The sequence below is a fragment of the Archocentrus centrarchus genome, chromosome 2 (assembly GCF_007364275.1).
Source record: "Archocentrus centrarchus isolate MPI-CPG fArcCen1 chromosome 2, fArcCen1, whole genome shotgun sequence".
NCBI lineage: Eukaryota > Metazoa > Chordata > Actinopteri > Cichliformes > Cichlidae > Archocentrus > Archocentrus centrarchus.
This window is the reverse complement of record NC_044347.1, coordinates 9,572,624-9,589,819: the sequence shown is the minus strand read 5'-3', so window position 1 is coordinate 9,589,819 and position 17,196 is coordinate 9,572,624. Positions and strand designations below refer to the sequence as shown.

The window sequence follows — 17,196 nt, the reverse complement described above, 5'->3', positions numbered from 1 at the left end:
AAATCAATTTCAGTTTTAATGGTCATTAAAAAATGCACCTCCCAAATCTGAATAAAAACACACATTAAAAAGTTAAAATTTATTCCTCCTGAAAGTTATACTTCTATAGCCATCTTTACTTTCACAGAAACTTGCCACAGATCTCAGTTCAGGATTCTGTGAGTGCTTTCTTTCTCTCGTTAAATCATCACAAACATTTGCAGCTGCGGCTTTAAGACAGTTTATACTGTTTGTAAGTGGCATTTGAGAACCTAAATATTGTTTAAGGTAGCAGTTAAAATGAAATGTGACCATATCAATGTAAGAAGTTATTTTATCCAAAAACATGTATGTAGAAATAGTAAAAATACTTTGTGCCATGCGAGAATCCTTCATTCAGAATTAAAGATCCCGTGAACCATGACTGCTCAAGAGTTTGTTAAAGTATCAAATTAATCTGAATGCATCATCTGACTCCATCTAATGGAGTTGTATTAGAAGTAGAGCAGCTGATGGCAGCTTCCTCTGCCTCACACCGTCTGACTGCATTGAGCTGCACACATGATGAAAGCAGGATTTCAGTTGATGTGAGCATGAATGATGTGTGTTTCCTCTGCAGGTGAAGGTAGAAAGTGTGTGTGAGCTGATGTGAATTCAGCAGCATGGATCAGTGTGAGGACAGAGAGGAGGGAGTCCCTCCCTCTAAATCCACTCTGTGTGGGGAACATGAGAGCCAGACCAAAGCTCAGAGGTGAGATGACCATCTCTAACTGTCCATGACTCTTCTCCATGTCACAGCTCAGCACTCACATCACTGCTGCATCATTATTCACAGGAACCAACCTGAACCTGAACCTGAACCTGAACCTGAACCCAGCTGTGTGTCCTTGAACAGTGACCAGTCAAAGGAGTTAATTGGTGTTAACTACAACAAAGAATTATGTTCTGGCTCAGAAAGGTACTGTGCATCTAAATCTTGTAATTGATTCAGTTTGAACGGTTTTTCTAACATTAAGTATATATGAATAAAATTAACAGCAACTTAAAAAAAAATTAAATAAAAGTTGCTTGCAAGGCTTAAAAAGCCAAAATAATAATAATAATAATAATAATAATAATAATAATAATAATAATAATAATAATAATAATAATAATTTTATTATTATTATTATTATTATTATTATTATTATTATTATTAATAAAATTATTATTATTATTAAGAAAGTCATGTCTTGAAGGCATATTAAGTCAAACGTCAGGCTCCAAATGTTTTTTTTCCAGCTGCTCCGAGGTCCTCCTGCTCAGACTGTACCAGCATCTCAGGGTAAAAAAATTAACAGCAGTTTGGAGGAAAAAGCAGATCTTGTGGATCTTTAGTGGATTTTTTTCACACTTTGGGTAGATCTGATGGCAGAGCTTTGCAGTAGTCAAGCAGAAGTATGCATTATTTTCTCTGAGTTACACAGGAAGAGAAAAGGTCACAATTAATGTTTTTCAGGTAATTAAAGGTGGACTCAGTGATGAGCCCAAATGAGCCCTGAAGTGAAAATCTGAGTCAAAGTTCACAATGTTTCCTGCTTGCTTGGTTTGGGTAAATCCAAACGGATTTGATTTTGAACCAGATTTCTGTCTCGGTTCCCAGCTGCTGGTCCCCCCCCTCCTTCACCAAAACTATTCCCAGCAAACATTTCTTCATCGATCTATTTCTATTTGATGAAATAAATAGATTTAAATGAAAATAAAATCAAGTAAAGAAAAAATATCTTTTCACACAAACTTCCTCATACTACAGATCCAAAATCAGATGTGTAGGTTATGTAAGAGAACCTAATTTATAATTTCTTGTTTGCTGGGATATTGCTTGTTCAGTCCTGCATTTTTTCTGACAGGTTACAATTTATTATCTTGATTTGTGCCAAAAATTTCTTTAAACATAGTTTTTGTACAAATTTAAAAACCTTTTTTTTTTAATCAGGATCTATGGAGGATTAGACTTTGCTGAAGCTGAACCAAGCTGTGTGTCTTTGAACAGCACCAAGTCAAAGGAGTTATTTGGTGTTAACTACAATGAAGAACAATGTTCTGCCTCAGAGAGGTAATGTGCATCTAAATGTCATAATTGAGTCAGTTTTAACTGTTTTCTGATTCTAAGAATATTTCAGTAAAACTATTAGCAACATAAAAATGTCAATACAATTCTTTGTGAAAGCTTCATGATAGACTTAAAAGGCCAAAAAAATGTAAACAATAATAAAGAAAATAATGTCTGGAAGCAAATTTGGTCAAAGGTCAGGCTGAGGAAGTTTGTTTTCATTGCTTCCAGCTGCTCCCAGGCCCTCCACTTAAGACCTTGCCAGCATCTCAAGGCATAAATATTAAAAGCTGCCTCCCCAAAGGTCTTTGTCCTGCACTTTGAAGTAGCTAGCAGATTTTGAGGATCTATAGTGTATTTTTAACATTTTAGGTTCTGATAGCATAGCTTTGCAGTAGTCAAGTCTTCTTCAGAGCTCTGCTTTAGTTTCTCTGAGTTAAAGAGAAAGAGTAAAGGTCAAGCTTAATGTTTTTCAGGCAATAAAATTAGTGATCGATTAGTGATTAGTGATAGAGCCCAAATGAGCCCTCAAATGAAAATCTGAGTGAAAGATCACAACAACGTAATGGTTTTGGGTAACTCCAAGGGGATTTGCTACTAGTTTGTCTCTCTAGATTCAGAACATATGAGTAAAATTTCAGTTGGATCTTCTGTGAGTAATAAAAAAAAAAAGTGACATCCAGTCATTAAAATCTAAGATAGATTAAAAAAAAGAATCAGTTGTTTTTGTGTCATAAGGAGAGACAGCCACAGAAATGTGGACTATGAGAAGACTATGGAAAGAAATGGTGTGTTTCATGAAGACATCTTCAAAGGGTGTATTCAAAAGGAGTGTTGCTGGAATCAATCCCCAGTACTTTAAAATATTCCAGAGTCTGTTAGATCTAAACTGTTTTGCTGATGCAGAAGAAGAAGAAGCAGAAGAAGTACTTTGAGAACTGGAAGCTAAGCTGTGAAACTAGTTGCACATACAGAGAAACTGCCTTGCTCCAGGGTTCTCCAGCTGAATCTAAAGCTGTAAGAAAGAGTTGGTGAGGATTGCTGTCCAAACCACGCTGAAAGCTCTGTTGTAAACTGAGCTCTTAATTTTCAGCAGTGTTTCAGCTGAGGACCCGTAAACCTTTACCACACTCATCTGATTCACTATTCGCATCAAACTTCATAGGCCTTTACCTTGTTTTTGTCTCTGTGTGTACAGATGTGAATTTCTTCATGATTTCTCCAGAGTGGATCAGGAGAGCTCAGAGGTTCCCAGTGGTCAGTCTGCCCAACAGCATCAAACACAGCTGGACTCCGTATTTGTGGTTTGTACATGTACAACAACTACTGTTACATATCACACTGGTTAACAATTTTTCAGAAGACGTCTAAATAAAAATAATTAATTTTCATACTTTGGATTGAGTACACGGTAAATGAACTAGTTCTTATATAGCACTTGTCTTCCCTACTGGAGCACTCAAAGTGCTTTATACAACATGTTTACATTCACACAAACACTTTTTGCTACATCTAAGTGCTTTCTATCTAACATTCACACGCCAGTGAATACATCGGAAGCAACTCAGGGTTCAATATCTTCCCCACACTTGGTTTGCAAAGTGGAGCAGCCAGTAATCGAACCACCAACCTTCCCATTGGTAGATGACATGCTCTACCTCCTGAGCCACAGGCACCCACATTGAAATCACTAAAACTAAAAAAGGAAAAAATTAATTAAATAAAGCAAATTGGCTACAGTTTCTTTCATTGATTGATTTTATTTTACATTATGCCATCTGCTAGTGGGTGAATGGCGGATTAAAGGGTTGTCCTGTCTGTAGCTACTCTGGTCTGCTCAAAAGGACTTCACGCTTTGTACTGATGTCCACAGACATTTATTTCTTTTACAGTTCATAAAAGATGCATGGATCATCAATGGAACACCGTGAAAACTAAAATAAAGGACAAAATAGCTTCGTTCAAACTCTCACATTCATATTAAGCATAAATCACACATTTCAGTTGTACCAAACATTAATAGCATTGCGAATAATCATTACCGTGTGCGCCTGTTGCCCAGTAGTAGAATATCGTTAGCAGATTTGAGTCTCTGATCTGGTTATTCTCTGACTTCTCTTGTGTCCGTTCTTTCCCGCTACTGACAACATACACTTCCAGGTCATGCAATTCCATGACTTAATACAAATATAGCTTTCTTTTAAGCACCGGTAATTTTACAAACAAACATTAACTGAAATGCCATGTAACTTATTGTTATAAAATAATTGTGCCATTATTAAACCAAAATTAACAAATAAAATCTCTTAGCAGATTCCCACTTCTTCAGAATCAGAATCAGAATCAGGTTTATTTTGGCCAAGTATGTTTACACACACAAGGAATTTGGTTCCGGTTGATGGTGTCTCTCTAGTATTATACAGTGTCCTATAATTTAACTTAAATGCTATACAATACACAATATACAATACACAATATACAATACAGGTCTGGGAAGGGAAGGTGCAGTGTAATTTAAGAATTATACAATATCCAAAATCTAATAAATAATAAAATAAAATAAAGTGTAGTGTGCGTTGTAGTGTAACAACAAAGTTTGTAACATTTAGGCAGTGGTGTAGACATCAATGTTACTGATCAGCTATTAATGAGTGTGATGGCATGAGGAAAGTAACTGTTTGAGTGTCTGGTGGTTTTTGTGTTCAGGGATCTGTATCTCCTGCCTGAGGGAAGGAGCTGAAATAAAGTGTGTCCAGGGTGTGAGGAGTCTGAGATGATTTTCTTTGCCCGTTTCCTGGTTCTAGAAGTGAACAAGTCCTGAAGATTGGGCAAAGGAGCACCAATGATTTTCTCAGCAGTTCTAATAGTTCTCTGCAGTCTGTTCCTGTCTTGTTTTGTTGCTGCTCCAAACCAGATTGTAATAGAAGAGCACAGGACAGGTTCAATAACCGCAGAGTAGAACTGCCTCAACAGCTCCTGCGGCAGACCATAATTCCTCAGTTGGCGCAGAAAGTACATCCTCTGTTGGGCCTTTTTGAGGATGGAGCTGATGTTGAGCTCCCATTTCAGGTCCTGAGAGATGGTGGTTCCCAGAAACTTGAAGGTTTCCACATTCGTCACAGGGCTGTTGGTTATAGTGAGGGGAATCATTGATGAGGGGTGTCTTCTGAAGTCCACTGTCATCTCCACAGTCTTAAGCGTGTTTAACTCCAGGTTGTTCTGACTGCACCAGAGCACCAGCCGTTCAACCTCCCGCCGATATGTCACTATGGCAACCCACACAGACCACCATAGCATCAGCTACACTGTCCATGCAATGTTTTTCTTTTTTGACCACCCTTTTAAAACAGGAAGCACTGTGCAGAAGTAAAAAAAATGCCTATATGATTTGTTAGCTCTCTTCAAATTTTTGGGCATATGTGTAGTGTCCAGTACACAAACAAAGACAAAATATTTTTATAACTCAACCTACCAAACCAGGTAAAAAATATATTAGGTGGAATATTAGTCATGGGAAAATGTCAGTTTCATCAGTTTCTCAGAATATTATAACCTTTATCTTGATTTCATCACCTGGTTATGTCTGTATATGAATGTCTTGATGAAATAAAATTTTTTTTAGTTATTTCTAGTTTAATTTAACAATTGTTAGTCTTAATGGTGACCAAGTAGAAAAACAGCAAGCCAACAATTCTAAGTAGAACCTTTTTACTTTCAGCAGCCCAAATGTGATGACTGCATTTATTTTAAAAGCATTTTCACTGTTCACAGGGGTTTGTCATTGTGATTTGATATGTGGCTATATGATTTCAGTCTGACTGGATAATTCATATAGTATGTTCTTCCAGCGGCTGGAGGACGACATTGTCAGCTTTGTGAAGAGTGAACTGAAGAAAATCAAGAAGGTTCTGAGTCGAGATTACCCACAATGCTTAGAGAGTCACAGGCAGGATGAGGAGGTTTTGGAAAATGATGATGAAGAAGAGGAGAGAAGGAGCAATAGCGATGCATTTGTGAAGATCACACTGCACTTCCTGAAAAGAATGAAGGAGGTGGAACTGGCTGAACATCTGCAGAGCAGTAAGAGGATTTTTCTACAAAGATAACGGTTATATCACATGGAATTTGTAGATTTACATTTACTTATCTCAGCCTGAAAGCAGGGTGTTATAAATTTGAGATGTTTTTAAGACATGTCTTTTGTGTCTTTCTGGAGAACTGCCCATTATGTGCCAGAAGAAACTCAAATCTGCTCTGAAGAAGAAGTTCCAGTGTGTGTTTGAGGGTGTTGCTAAAGCAGGAAACCCAACCCTTCTGAATCAGATCTACACAGAGCTCTACATCACAGAGGGAGGGACTGCAGAGGTCAATGATGAACATGAGGTCAGACAGATTGAAACAGCATCCAGGAAACCAGACAGACCAGAAACACCAATCAGAAAAGAAGACATCTTTAAAGGCTCACCTGGAAGAGATGAACCAATCAGAACAGTGCTGACAAAGGGAGTGGCTGGCATTGGGAAAACAGTCTTAACACAGAAGTTCACTCTGGACTGGGCTGAAGACAAAGCCAACCAGGACATCCAGTTCATGTTTCCATTCACTTTCAGAGAGCTGAATGTGCTGAAAGAGAAAAAGTTCAGCTTGGTGGAACTTGTTCATCACTTCTTTACTGAAACCAAAGAAGCAGGAATCTGCAGCTTTGAAGACTTCCAGGTTGTGTTCATCTTTGATGGTCTGGATGAGTGTCGACTTCCTCTGGACTTCCACAACACTGAGATCCTGACTGACCCTAGAAAGTCCACCTCTGTCGATATGATACTGACAAACCTCATAAAGAGGAACCTGCTTCCCTCTGCTCGTTTCTGGATAACTACACGACCTGCAGCAGCCAATCAGATCCCTCCTAAGTGGGTTGACATGGTGACAGAGGTCAGAGGATTCACTGACCCACAGAAGGAGGAGTACTTCAGGAAGAGATTCAGAGATGAGGAGCAGGCCAGCAGGATCATCTCCCACATCAAGACATCACGAAGCCTCCACATCATGTGCCACATCCCAGTCTTCTGCTGGATCACTGCTACAGTTCTGGAGGATGTGCTGAAAACCAGAGAGAGAGGAGAGCTGCCCAAGACCCTGACTGAGATGTACATCCACTTCCTGGTGGTTCAGGCCAAAGTAAAAAAGATCAAGTATGATGGAGGAGCTGAGACAGATCCACACTGGAGTCCAGAGAGCAGGGAGATGATTGAGTCTCTGGGAAAACTGGCTTTTGATCAGCTGCAGAAAGGAAACCTGATCTTCTATGAATCGGACCTGACAGAGTGTGGCATCGATATCAGAGCAGCCTCAGTGTACTCAGGAGTGTTCACACAGATCTTTAAAGAGGAGAGAGGGCTGTACCAGGACAAGGTGTTCTGCTTCATCCATCTGAGTGTTCAGGAGTTTCTGGCTGCTCTTCATGTTCATCTGACCTTCATCAACTCTGGAGTCAATCTGCTGGAAGAACAACAAACAACCTCCCAGACAGAGAAACACCTCTACCAGAGTGCTGTGAACAAGGCCTTACAGAGTCCAAATGGACACCTGGACTTGTTCCTGCGCTTCCTCCTGGGTCTTTCACTGCAGACCAATCAGACTCTCCTGCAAGGCCTGGTGAAGCAAACAGGAAGTAGCCCACAGGCCAATCCCAAAACAAAACACTACATCAAGAAGAAGCTCAATGAGAATCTGTCTGCAGAGAAAAGCATCAACCTGTTCCACTGTCTGAATGAACTGAATGATCATTCTCTAGTGGAGGAGATCCAACAGTCCCTGAGTTCAGGAAGTCTCTCCACTGATAAACTGTCTCCTGCTCAGTGGTCAGCTCTGGTCTTCATCTTACTGTCATCAGGAAAAGATCTGGATGTGTTTGACCTGAAGAAATACTCTGCTACAGAGGAGGCTCTGATGAGGCTGCTGCCGGTAGTTAAAACTGCCAGTAAAGCTCTGTAAGTTATTATACAATACTATCTATTCAACACAAAAGAAAAAAATTTCATTATTTTCTTGATGTCCCATCAGAATGAACAGCTGTAACCTCTCAGAGAGAAGCTGTGAAGCTCTGTCTTCAGCTCCCAGTTTTCACTCCTCTAGTCTGAGAGAGCTGGACCTGAGTAACAATGATCTGAGAGACTCAGGAGTGAAAGTGTTGTCTTCTGGACTGGAAAATCTACACTCACAACTGGACACGCTCAGGTCAGGTTTAAAAAGAATTTCAAAGCTGGATTGCATTTGTAACCAACGTACACTGTAAATTTAATTAACCTTACCAAGAAAAAGTATGCAAACCAATTGCCTTAAAAAAAAGAAAGAAAAAGGAGTTGAATAGGAAATGTATTTTATCGGACAATTCTTTTTTAGGGTAGTTCACTTATACTCAAGTTTAAGTAACTAAATAAAAACAGTAGAGTGCTTAATATTTTAAATCATATGTACTCTTGACCTAGTAAAGACAAGTACTGTGAAATATCCTGCAACATATGATTTCTTAGTTGTATTTACTTCAACAAGACTCTCATTTATTTGTTAAGACCATGAAACCTGATTGCTTTTAAAAAAAGCAAGTGTTGTTTATGTTATTCAAGTGCTTCTGGAATCCATCAAGATAGCTCTATTTGAGTATCTGAGTGTTCTAATCCATATTATGGCAAAAACTACTCAACTAATTAAAGAAAAATGACATTCCATCATTACTTTAAGAAATGAAGGTCAGTCAATCTGAAAATTTTCAAGAATTTTGCAATTATCCTCAAGTGCAGTTGCAAAGACTATCAAACATTTTGATGAATCTGGCTCTCATCAGGACCGCTCCAGTAAAGGAAGACCAAGAGTTACCTCTATTGCATAAGATAAGTTTATCAGAGTTACCAGATCTTTCAGGTTTTTGGGCTGTCAATGGGCAACATTGAGCTTCAGCTCCTTCCAAAGATTTTCCATTGGGTTCAGGTCTGGTGACTGGATAGGCCATTCCAGGACTTTGGAATGCTTCTTATGGAGCCACTCCTTAGTTGCCCTGGCTGTGTGTCTGGGTCATTGTCATGCTGGAAGACACAGCCACATCCCATCTTCAATGAGGGAAGGAGGTTGTTGGTGAAAATCTTGCGATCCATCCATCCTCCCTTCAATACGCTGCAGTCGTCCTGTCCCCATTCCAGAAAACCACCTCCAAAGTATGATGTTTCCACCCCCATGCTTCACGGTTGGGACAGTGTTCTTGGGGTTGTACAGTACTCATCCTTCTTCCTCCAAACATGGCGAGTGGAGCTGAATCCAAAAAGCTCTATTTTGGTCTTATCTGACCTTGTCCCACACCACCTCTGGATCATCCAGATTCTCACTGGCGAACTTCAAACGGGCCTGGACATTTACTGGCGTGAGCAGGGGGACATTGCGTGCCCTGCAGGATTTTAATCCAAGATGGCATAGTGTGTTACTCAGTCATCCTTACTTCAACAGGTCTATGAGAGCCAGAATTCTTGCTGGTTGGTAGGTTATCAAATACTTTTTTCATGCAATAAAATGTGAATTAATTATTTAAAAATCATACAATGTGACTTTCTAGATTTTTTTTTAGATTCTGTCTCTCACAGTTGAAGTTCTTTGTAGGTGGGAAAAATCGGCAGTGTATCAAATTCTTATTTTCCCAACTATATTTTTATATATATATATATATATATATATATATATATATATATATATATATATATATATATATATATATATATATATATATAAATAATATATATAATAATATATATATATATATATATATATATATATATATATATATATATATATATATATATATATATATATATATATATAAATAATATATAAAATCCCAGCTTGCCCTATGGGCGGTCTTTTTTTCCTCCAAGCTCGGGTCCTCTACCAGAGGCCTCGGAGCTTGATGGTCCTGCACAGTATCTTAGCTGTTACCAGTATTGCACTCTTCTGGACAGAGATCTCAGGTGTCGTTCCAGGAATCTGCTGGAGCCCCTCTCCCAGTTTGGGAGTCACTGCCCCAAGTGTTACGATTACCACGGGGACCACTGTTACCTTCATCTTCCACATCCTTTCCAGCTCCTCTCTGAATCCTTGGTAATTGTCAAGCTTCTCCTGTTCCTTCTTCTTGATGTTCCCATCACTTGGTATTGTAACATCTATCACCACGACCTTCTTCTTTTGTTTGTCCGCCACTACAATGTCTGGTTGGTTAGCCATCACAAGTTTGTCTGTCTGTATCTGGAAGTCCCACAGGATCTTCGCTCTGTTGTTCTCAACCACCCTTGGGGGCGTGTCCCATTTTGATCTCGGGACTTCCAGGTTATACTCAGCATAGATGTTCCTGTATACTATGCTAGCCACTTGTTTATGGTGTTCCATGTATGCCCTGCCTGCTAGCATCTTGCACCATGCTGTTATGTGCTGGGTTGTCTCAGGGGCATCTCTGCACAGCCTGCACCTGGGGTCTTGCCTGGTGTAGTAGACCCCAGCCTCTATTGATCTTGTGCTCAGAGCTTGCTCTTGTGCTTCCATGATTAGTGTCTCTGTGCTGTCTGTCAGTCCAGCCTTGTCCAGCCATTGGTAGGATTTCTCTATGTCAGCCACTTCTTCTATCTGCCGGTGGTACATGTCGTGCAAAGGCCTGTCCTTCCATGATGGTTCCTGTTCTTCATCCTCTTCTTTCTCGGGTTTCTGCTGCCTGAGATACTCACTAAGCACATGATCCTTTGTGGCCATTTTCTTGATGCATTCATGGATCTTCGTTGTTTCATCTAGGACAGTAGTCCTGACACTCACTAGTCCTCGGCCTCCTTCCTTCCATTTAGTGTACAGTCTCAGTGTGCTGGATTTGGGGTGAAACCCTCCATGCATGGTAAGGAGCTTTCTTGTCTTGACATCAGTGGCTTCCATCTCCTCCTTTGTCCAGCTTATTATCCCAGCAAGGTATCTGACAACTGGCAGGGCATAGGTGTTGATAGCCCAGATCTTGTTGTTCTTCCCATTCAGCTGGCTCTTCAGGACTTGCCTTACTCTCTGCAGGTACTTGGAGGTTGAAGCTTTCCTAGCAGCCTCTTCATGGTTCCCATTTGCCTGTGGGATCCCAAGGTACTAGCTGTCCTCAATGTCTGCAATGTTGCCTTCTGGTAGTGTAATCCCCTCAGTTCTGACAACTTTTCCTCTCTTTGTTACCATTCGACTACACTTCTTCAGTTCAAATGACATTCCAATATCATTGCTGTAGATCCTGGTGGTGTGGATCAGTGAATCAATATTTTGTTCACTCTTAGCATACAGCTTTTTGTCATCCATGTAGAGGACATCCGTAGTCGGTATCCGTAGCCAGTCTTGTTGATGATCTGGCTGAGGGGATTCAGGCCTATGCAGAACAGCAGTGCGGAAAGGGCATCTCCTTGGTAAATCCCACACTTGATGTTGACTTGTGCAATGGGCTTGAAGTTGGCCTATAGTGTTGTTCTCCACATTCCCATTGAGTTCTTGATGAAGACTCTTAGGGTCCTGTTGATCTTATACAGTTCTAGGCATTCCAGGATCCATGTGTGCGGCATTGAGTCATAGGCCTTCTTGTAGTCAATCCAGGCGGTGCACAGGTTGGTCAGTTGGCCCTTGTGCCACATGCCTACCCATCTTAGCAGCTAAGATGCCTGACAGGAGTTTCCATATTGTACTGAGGCAGGTTATGGGCCAGTAGTTGAATGGGACTGGTCCCTTCTGGGGGTCCTTGGGGATCAGGACTTTCCAGCCTTCAGTCAGCCATTCTGGGTGTGTCTTAGCCTCTAGCAGTTGGTTCATTTGTGCTGCCAGGCGCTCATGGAGTGCAGTTAGCTTCTTTAGCCAGTAGGTGTGAATCGTATCAGGGTCTGGTGCTGTCCAGCTCTTCATATGTGAGACTCTTTCTTGGTTGTCTGCCACTGTGATGGTTACTGGGGCCTGTACAGGGAGGTTGCTGTGGTCCTCGCTTAGATCCACTAGCCACTGAGCATTGGTATTGTGTGACGCATCCTTCTCCCATATGCTCTTCCAGTATTGCTCCATCTCCAGCCTTGGTGGGGGTGCTGTTCTCATATTTTTCCCACTGAGAGTATACCTTGGATGGTTCGGTGGAGAACATCCAGTTTATTTTTCTGGCTTCTATCTCTCTGGTATACCTCTTCAGGCAGTTAGCCAAGGCTGTGAGTCTTTGCTTGGCAGTCTCTAAGGCCTCAGGTATGGGCAGCCTGTTGTACTTCTTAGGCACCACTTTCTTCATCACACCTTTCTGCAACTCTGAGAGCTGGCTAACTTCTTTCCGTGCTACCTTGATCTTAGCCTCCAGTCATTGTTTCGATGGAGCGTACAGCTCCTTATTGCTGTTCATCTTATAGCCAAGCATCTCAAGGATCACTGCTGCCATGGTATAGATCAACTGATTGGTTTCAATGATGGTAGTGGTAAGAAGTAGTGCTGCATTCACATCTTCTAGTAGATCTTCAGAGAGTGCTTCACATAGTCTTCGTAGTCGGCGTCGAGGGGTCCAGTTCTCCTTCTTTGCCATGATCTTATCTTTCAGGTCAGCTGCTCTGGTATTCAGTGTACTTGCTGTTATCATTGGGGCTTGATACCCAATCTCGGAGTGTGGGGCTGCTGACCTGTCGTCCTGGCTCCTCTTTGCCGTAGCATTTGTGTTGTACCTGATCAATCGCTAGTTGCGATAGCAGTTGCTTCCTTTGTATGTTGGAACACTGAGCCACAAGTTATTTTGCCGTCAGTTTGGATGGTGGATTTCGAAGAATCCATAAGTCCCACATCCTCTTCATCTAACCCCTCTCGCTGAAATTACATGTGTAGCAGCATTCCAACAGTTCCCGGTTCTCATCTCATGTCCATTAATGCCATAAACTTCTAGTTCCAGTAGCCCACTTATCGTCAGAGTGCCCTGGTTCATCAACATGTGACGAGATATATATATATATATATATATATATATATATATATATATATTAGGGGTGGGACTCGATTAAAAAATTAATCGAATTAATTACAAGCTTTGTAATTAATTAATCGAAATTAATCTCATTTTAATCGCATTTCAAAATTTGACATGAGAAATATTAATTTAAGTTTAGTTGATGAATGAATCAATATACATAAGCTTAAACTTCAAAATTTTGTTTATTTTCCCACCAGTCTACTACACAGACCAACGAAGGCCGGAAGTACTCCTGTGATAAGCAAACTCCTGAAACTAAAGTTAAGCATCATAACTGGATAGTTTTATTCAACATTAATGTCTCACTTGTTATAGTTGGAAATTAATCATTCGCTCAGCTGTATTCCTTGATGTTGAAATGTGTCATCTTGTTTTAACAGCTTATTTTGAATTAAAGATTTAAAATTAAACCACAAAAAGGAGAAAAAGTTCGTTCTCAGTTTAACAGCTGTTTTTACACAGCTGTGCTTCGCACTCACGGTTGCTAGGCGACATGAGCTACGCAGAGGTGACGGCAGCTGATATGAAGGCTAACCGCTCACTTCCGGCCTTTGTGGCGTTCGTGGGCTGCGAAAGACGTGGGCCGGGTCCTTCGCAGGATGCGGCCCCTAATTTGGACATTGTGCGTCGATATAATCTGTATGCCGGGAACTCGTGCACTGAGAAACGTTCCACGGTGCAAAGTGCGATTAAAATGCGTTAAAATTTTTAACGCGTTAATTTCCCCATAATTAATTAATCGAAATTAACGCGTTAAAGTCCCACCCCTAATTAGGGGTGGGACAAGATGACACATTTCAACATCAAGGAATACAGCTGAGAGAATGATTAATTTCCAACTATAACAAGTGAGACATTAATGTTGAATAAAACTATCCAGTTATGATGCTTAACTTTAATTTCAGGAGTTTATCACAGGAGCACTTCCACCCTTCATTGGTCTGTGTAGTAGACTGGTGGGAAAATAAACAAAATTTTGAAGTTTAAGCTTATGTATATTGATTTATTCATCAACTAAACTTAAATTAATATTTCTCATGTCAAATATTGAAATGCGATTAAAATGCGATTATTTCGATTAATTAATTACAAAGCTTGTAATTAATTCGATTAATTTTTTAAATCGAGTCCCACCCCTAATATATATATATATATATATATATATATATATAGTTGGGAAAATAAGAATTTGATACACTGCCGATTTTTCCCACCTACAAAGAACTTCAACTGTGAGAGACAGAATCTAAAAAAAATCTAGAAAGTCACATTGTATGATTTTTAAATAATTAATTCACATTTTATTGCATGAAATAAGTATTTGATAACCTACCAACCAGCAAGAATTCTGGCTCTCATAGACCTGTTGAAGTAAGGATGACTCTGAGTAACACACTATTTTTTTTTTTTTTTTTTTTTTTAAGTCCAAAGGATAGCCATATTCATATTTCACATTCCTCCTTTCTAACTGACACTGCTCATCTGAAAATGCCATTTATGTCAGTGGAGGTATCAGTAGGAAGATCATATGACAGTTAAGTTTGACAGTTTTGGTAATACAACCAAAAAAAAAAAAAACTGCACAGGAGGCCCAAATGGCAGAAAAGAGGTTCGGTACGTGCTGGGTGGCATTGTTTACATATAAAAAATGAGAAAGCATAATTAAGTTTTATGTGTGATGATTTAAAACCATGTGTGCAGATATTAGTGATGGTAAACTCAGTTCACTTTTCATAGATAGTAAATTTGACACACCAAAAGACAAGACTTCAACACAAATAGCAACAAATTGAACAAATGTCTAATTGTGCATTGACTAGCTAAGTTAGCATTAGCAAAGTTTAATAAATGTTAAATAATGTGATTTGTCATCATTTTCATTTATTAAACTTCTATAGAAGTTGATCCTTCCCTACTCACTTTTTATATATAAGGATAAAAAATAACAGTTCAATGTTAATGGTAATTTTATTTATTCAGAAAGTTTTTATGCTTTTTAAGATAATTCTTCTATAAAAGTCTTAACAGCTCCACACACTGAAATGGTTTTAGCCCCAGAAGTTCATGTTGTTTCAGACTAAAATATGTCAAAGTTTAAATTGTTTTATATCAATTGTATTCATCATATTCATGAGTTCCTGATACTGAATCATAATAAATAAATAATCTGAATTTATTGCCATAATCTGTTCACCATTTTAGTCTGTTCACTACTTTATTAATGACCAAAAACCTGCAAAACTATTGACACTCTCACCAGCATCGGCTCTACTTTAAGTAGGTTTTGTTGCTGTAGACTTTAATTTTTAGACCAAAATTACGTGAGTGCCCATTCTTTTTTTTCTTTTTTTTTTTTTTACTATTATTTGTTGGAGATGACATTCTTTGGATTCAGTTGCACCACTGTTCTCTAAGTGTATCTGTTATATATGATGTCTGCAGGCTGTCTGGCTGTCTGATCACACAAGAAGGCTGTATATCTCTGGCCTCAGCTTTGAGCTCCAACCCCTCCCATCTGAGAGAGCTGGACTTGAGCTACAACCATCCAGGAGAGGCAGGAGTGAAGCAGCTGAAGCAGCTGAGACTGGAAACTCTCAGGTATGGAGAGGCCTGTGCAGCCTCTGAGAGCCCGATAGAGGATGAGCTGTATATTTTTCTGTTCTTCACTTTGATCCTATGGGATTGTTCAAATAATACTTATATACAAAATGAGGCAATCACACATATAGGATATTTTAAAATTGCTCATAACATAAATGCTCTTATGAGCAATTTTACGAGTAATTATTCATGAGTAATTAATGGCTAATTATTTTTGCGGCAGCCTCCACTGGGTACACTAGAAGTGTTGTTTGTTTTTGAAGGTGGACACTTCTCAAAAGAGAAGAATGATAAGAACAAAAGTCCCAGGTATTTACTTCTGGTAAACTTCAGTGTTGAGGCTTCCATCTTCCTCAGTGAACACAGCACTGTCCAAGAATGGTAACCTATTATCCCTGGTGTGCTCACTGGTGAATTTGTGCTTTTATCCACTGAGTTGATGCGGTCACTGAAGGCTTCTGCTTCTTGGGGTTTGATTTTGACTCAGGTGTCATCCACATATCTGTGCCAGTGGCTAAATGCCATCCCTCTGAAGGAACCTAAAGCTTTATTTTCCACTTCCTCCATGTAAAGGTTAGCTGCAGTGGGTGACACTGGGGAGCCGATGGCACAGCCATGCTTTTGTCTGTAGAAACCGCTGTTGTATTTGAAATATGTTGTGGTAAAGCAGAGGCCTAAAAGTGCCCAAATCTGATATGGGGTAAAGCTGGTTCTGCTGTGTAAGGAGCTGTCTGCTGTAGTCATTTTGTGACCGTCTCGACTGGCTCAGTCAAGTGAAAAGTGAGACCAAGTCAAAAGAATCAATATTTTCATCTGCATTCAGTGTAAGATGGCAGACCTAAGATGGTGGCGAGGTGCTTAGAAATGTTGTAGGTGGCTGTGGTTATACTGCTAACAATGAGTCTGAGTGAGACTCCTTCTTTGTGGATCTTCGGAAGTCTATATATCCATGGGGTAGCTTCTCCAGGGTAAAGGTGGTAGTAAGTAGGGTGGTCAATGGCTTCTTCCATTTCAAATTGTTGTAGGAAACAGATGACTTTAGTTACTTGTGGGGTCGCATCTTAAGACCTCATAAGTATTGCTATCACTGAGGTGTGTAGTCATTTTAGTGTGATAATCAGTTGTGTTTAGAACAACGGTAGACCTCCCCTTATCACGAGGTAGTATGGTCATTCTTTGGTCTTTATTTGGACTGTGATGGTCTTCTTTTCTTGATTTATGAAAAAAGATGATCACAGAGTATGAAGGAAATGTTGCATTGGAGAGAGTAGCTGAAACAACATCCTGATTTGTTCTACTTGAGGTTGTGTTAGTTTATTAATGCTTATCACCGTTTCTGTGGATGGGATGAAATCCACTATTGGCAGCTGTAGTGGAGATATAGAAAAATAGAATCCTTTGGCTAGTATATCCTGATAAGTTCTTCACCCACTTATCTTGGCTGTCTTTGGTTGTGGTATTTTTCTTTTCTCCTCCAGATGGTCTGGGT

General features: G+C 39.7%; 1 protein-coding gene across 1 annotated transcript in view; it reads left to right on the top strand.

The window, feature by feature from the left end:
* The first annotated feature begins 641 nt into the window (after positions 1-641).
* Positions 642-17,196, top strand: part of LOC115797929 (NLR family CARD domain-containing protein 3-like) — a 38,525-nt gene continuing 21,970 nt past the window's right edge. Inside the window, exons 1-6 of the mRNA XM_030754517.1 lie at positions 642-730; positions 815-937; positions 3,297-3,375; positions 5,920-6,151; positions 6,288-8,061; positions 8,135-8,308. Of these exons, the coding sequence (XP_030610377.1) occupies positions 642-730; positions 815-937; positions 3,297-3,375; positions 5,920-6,151; positions 6,288-8,061; positions 8,135-8,308 (2,471 nt within the window). The remainder of the gene's footprint in view (positions 731-814; positions 938-3,296; positions 3,376-5,919; positions 6,152-6,287; positions 8,062-8,134; positions 8,309-17,196) is intronic.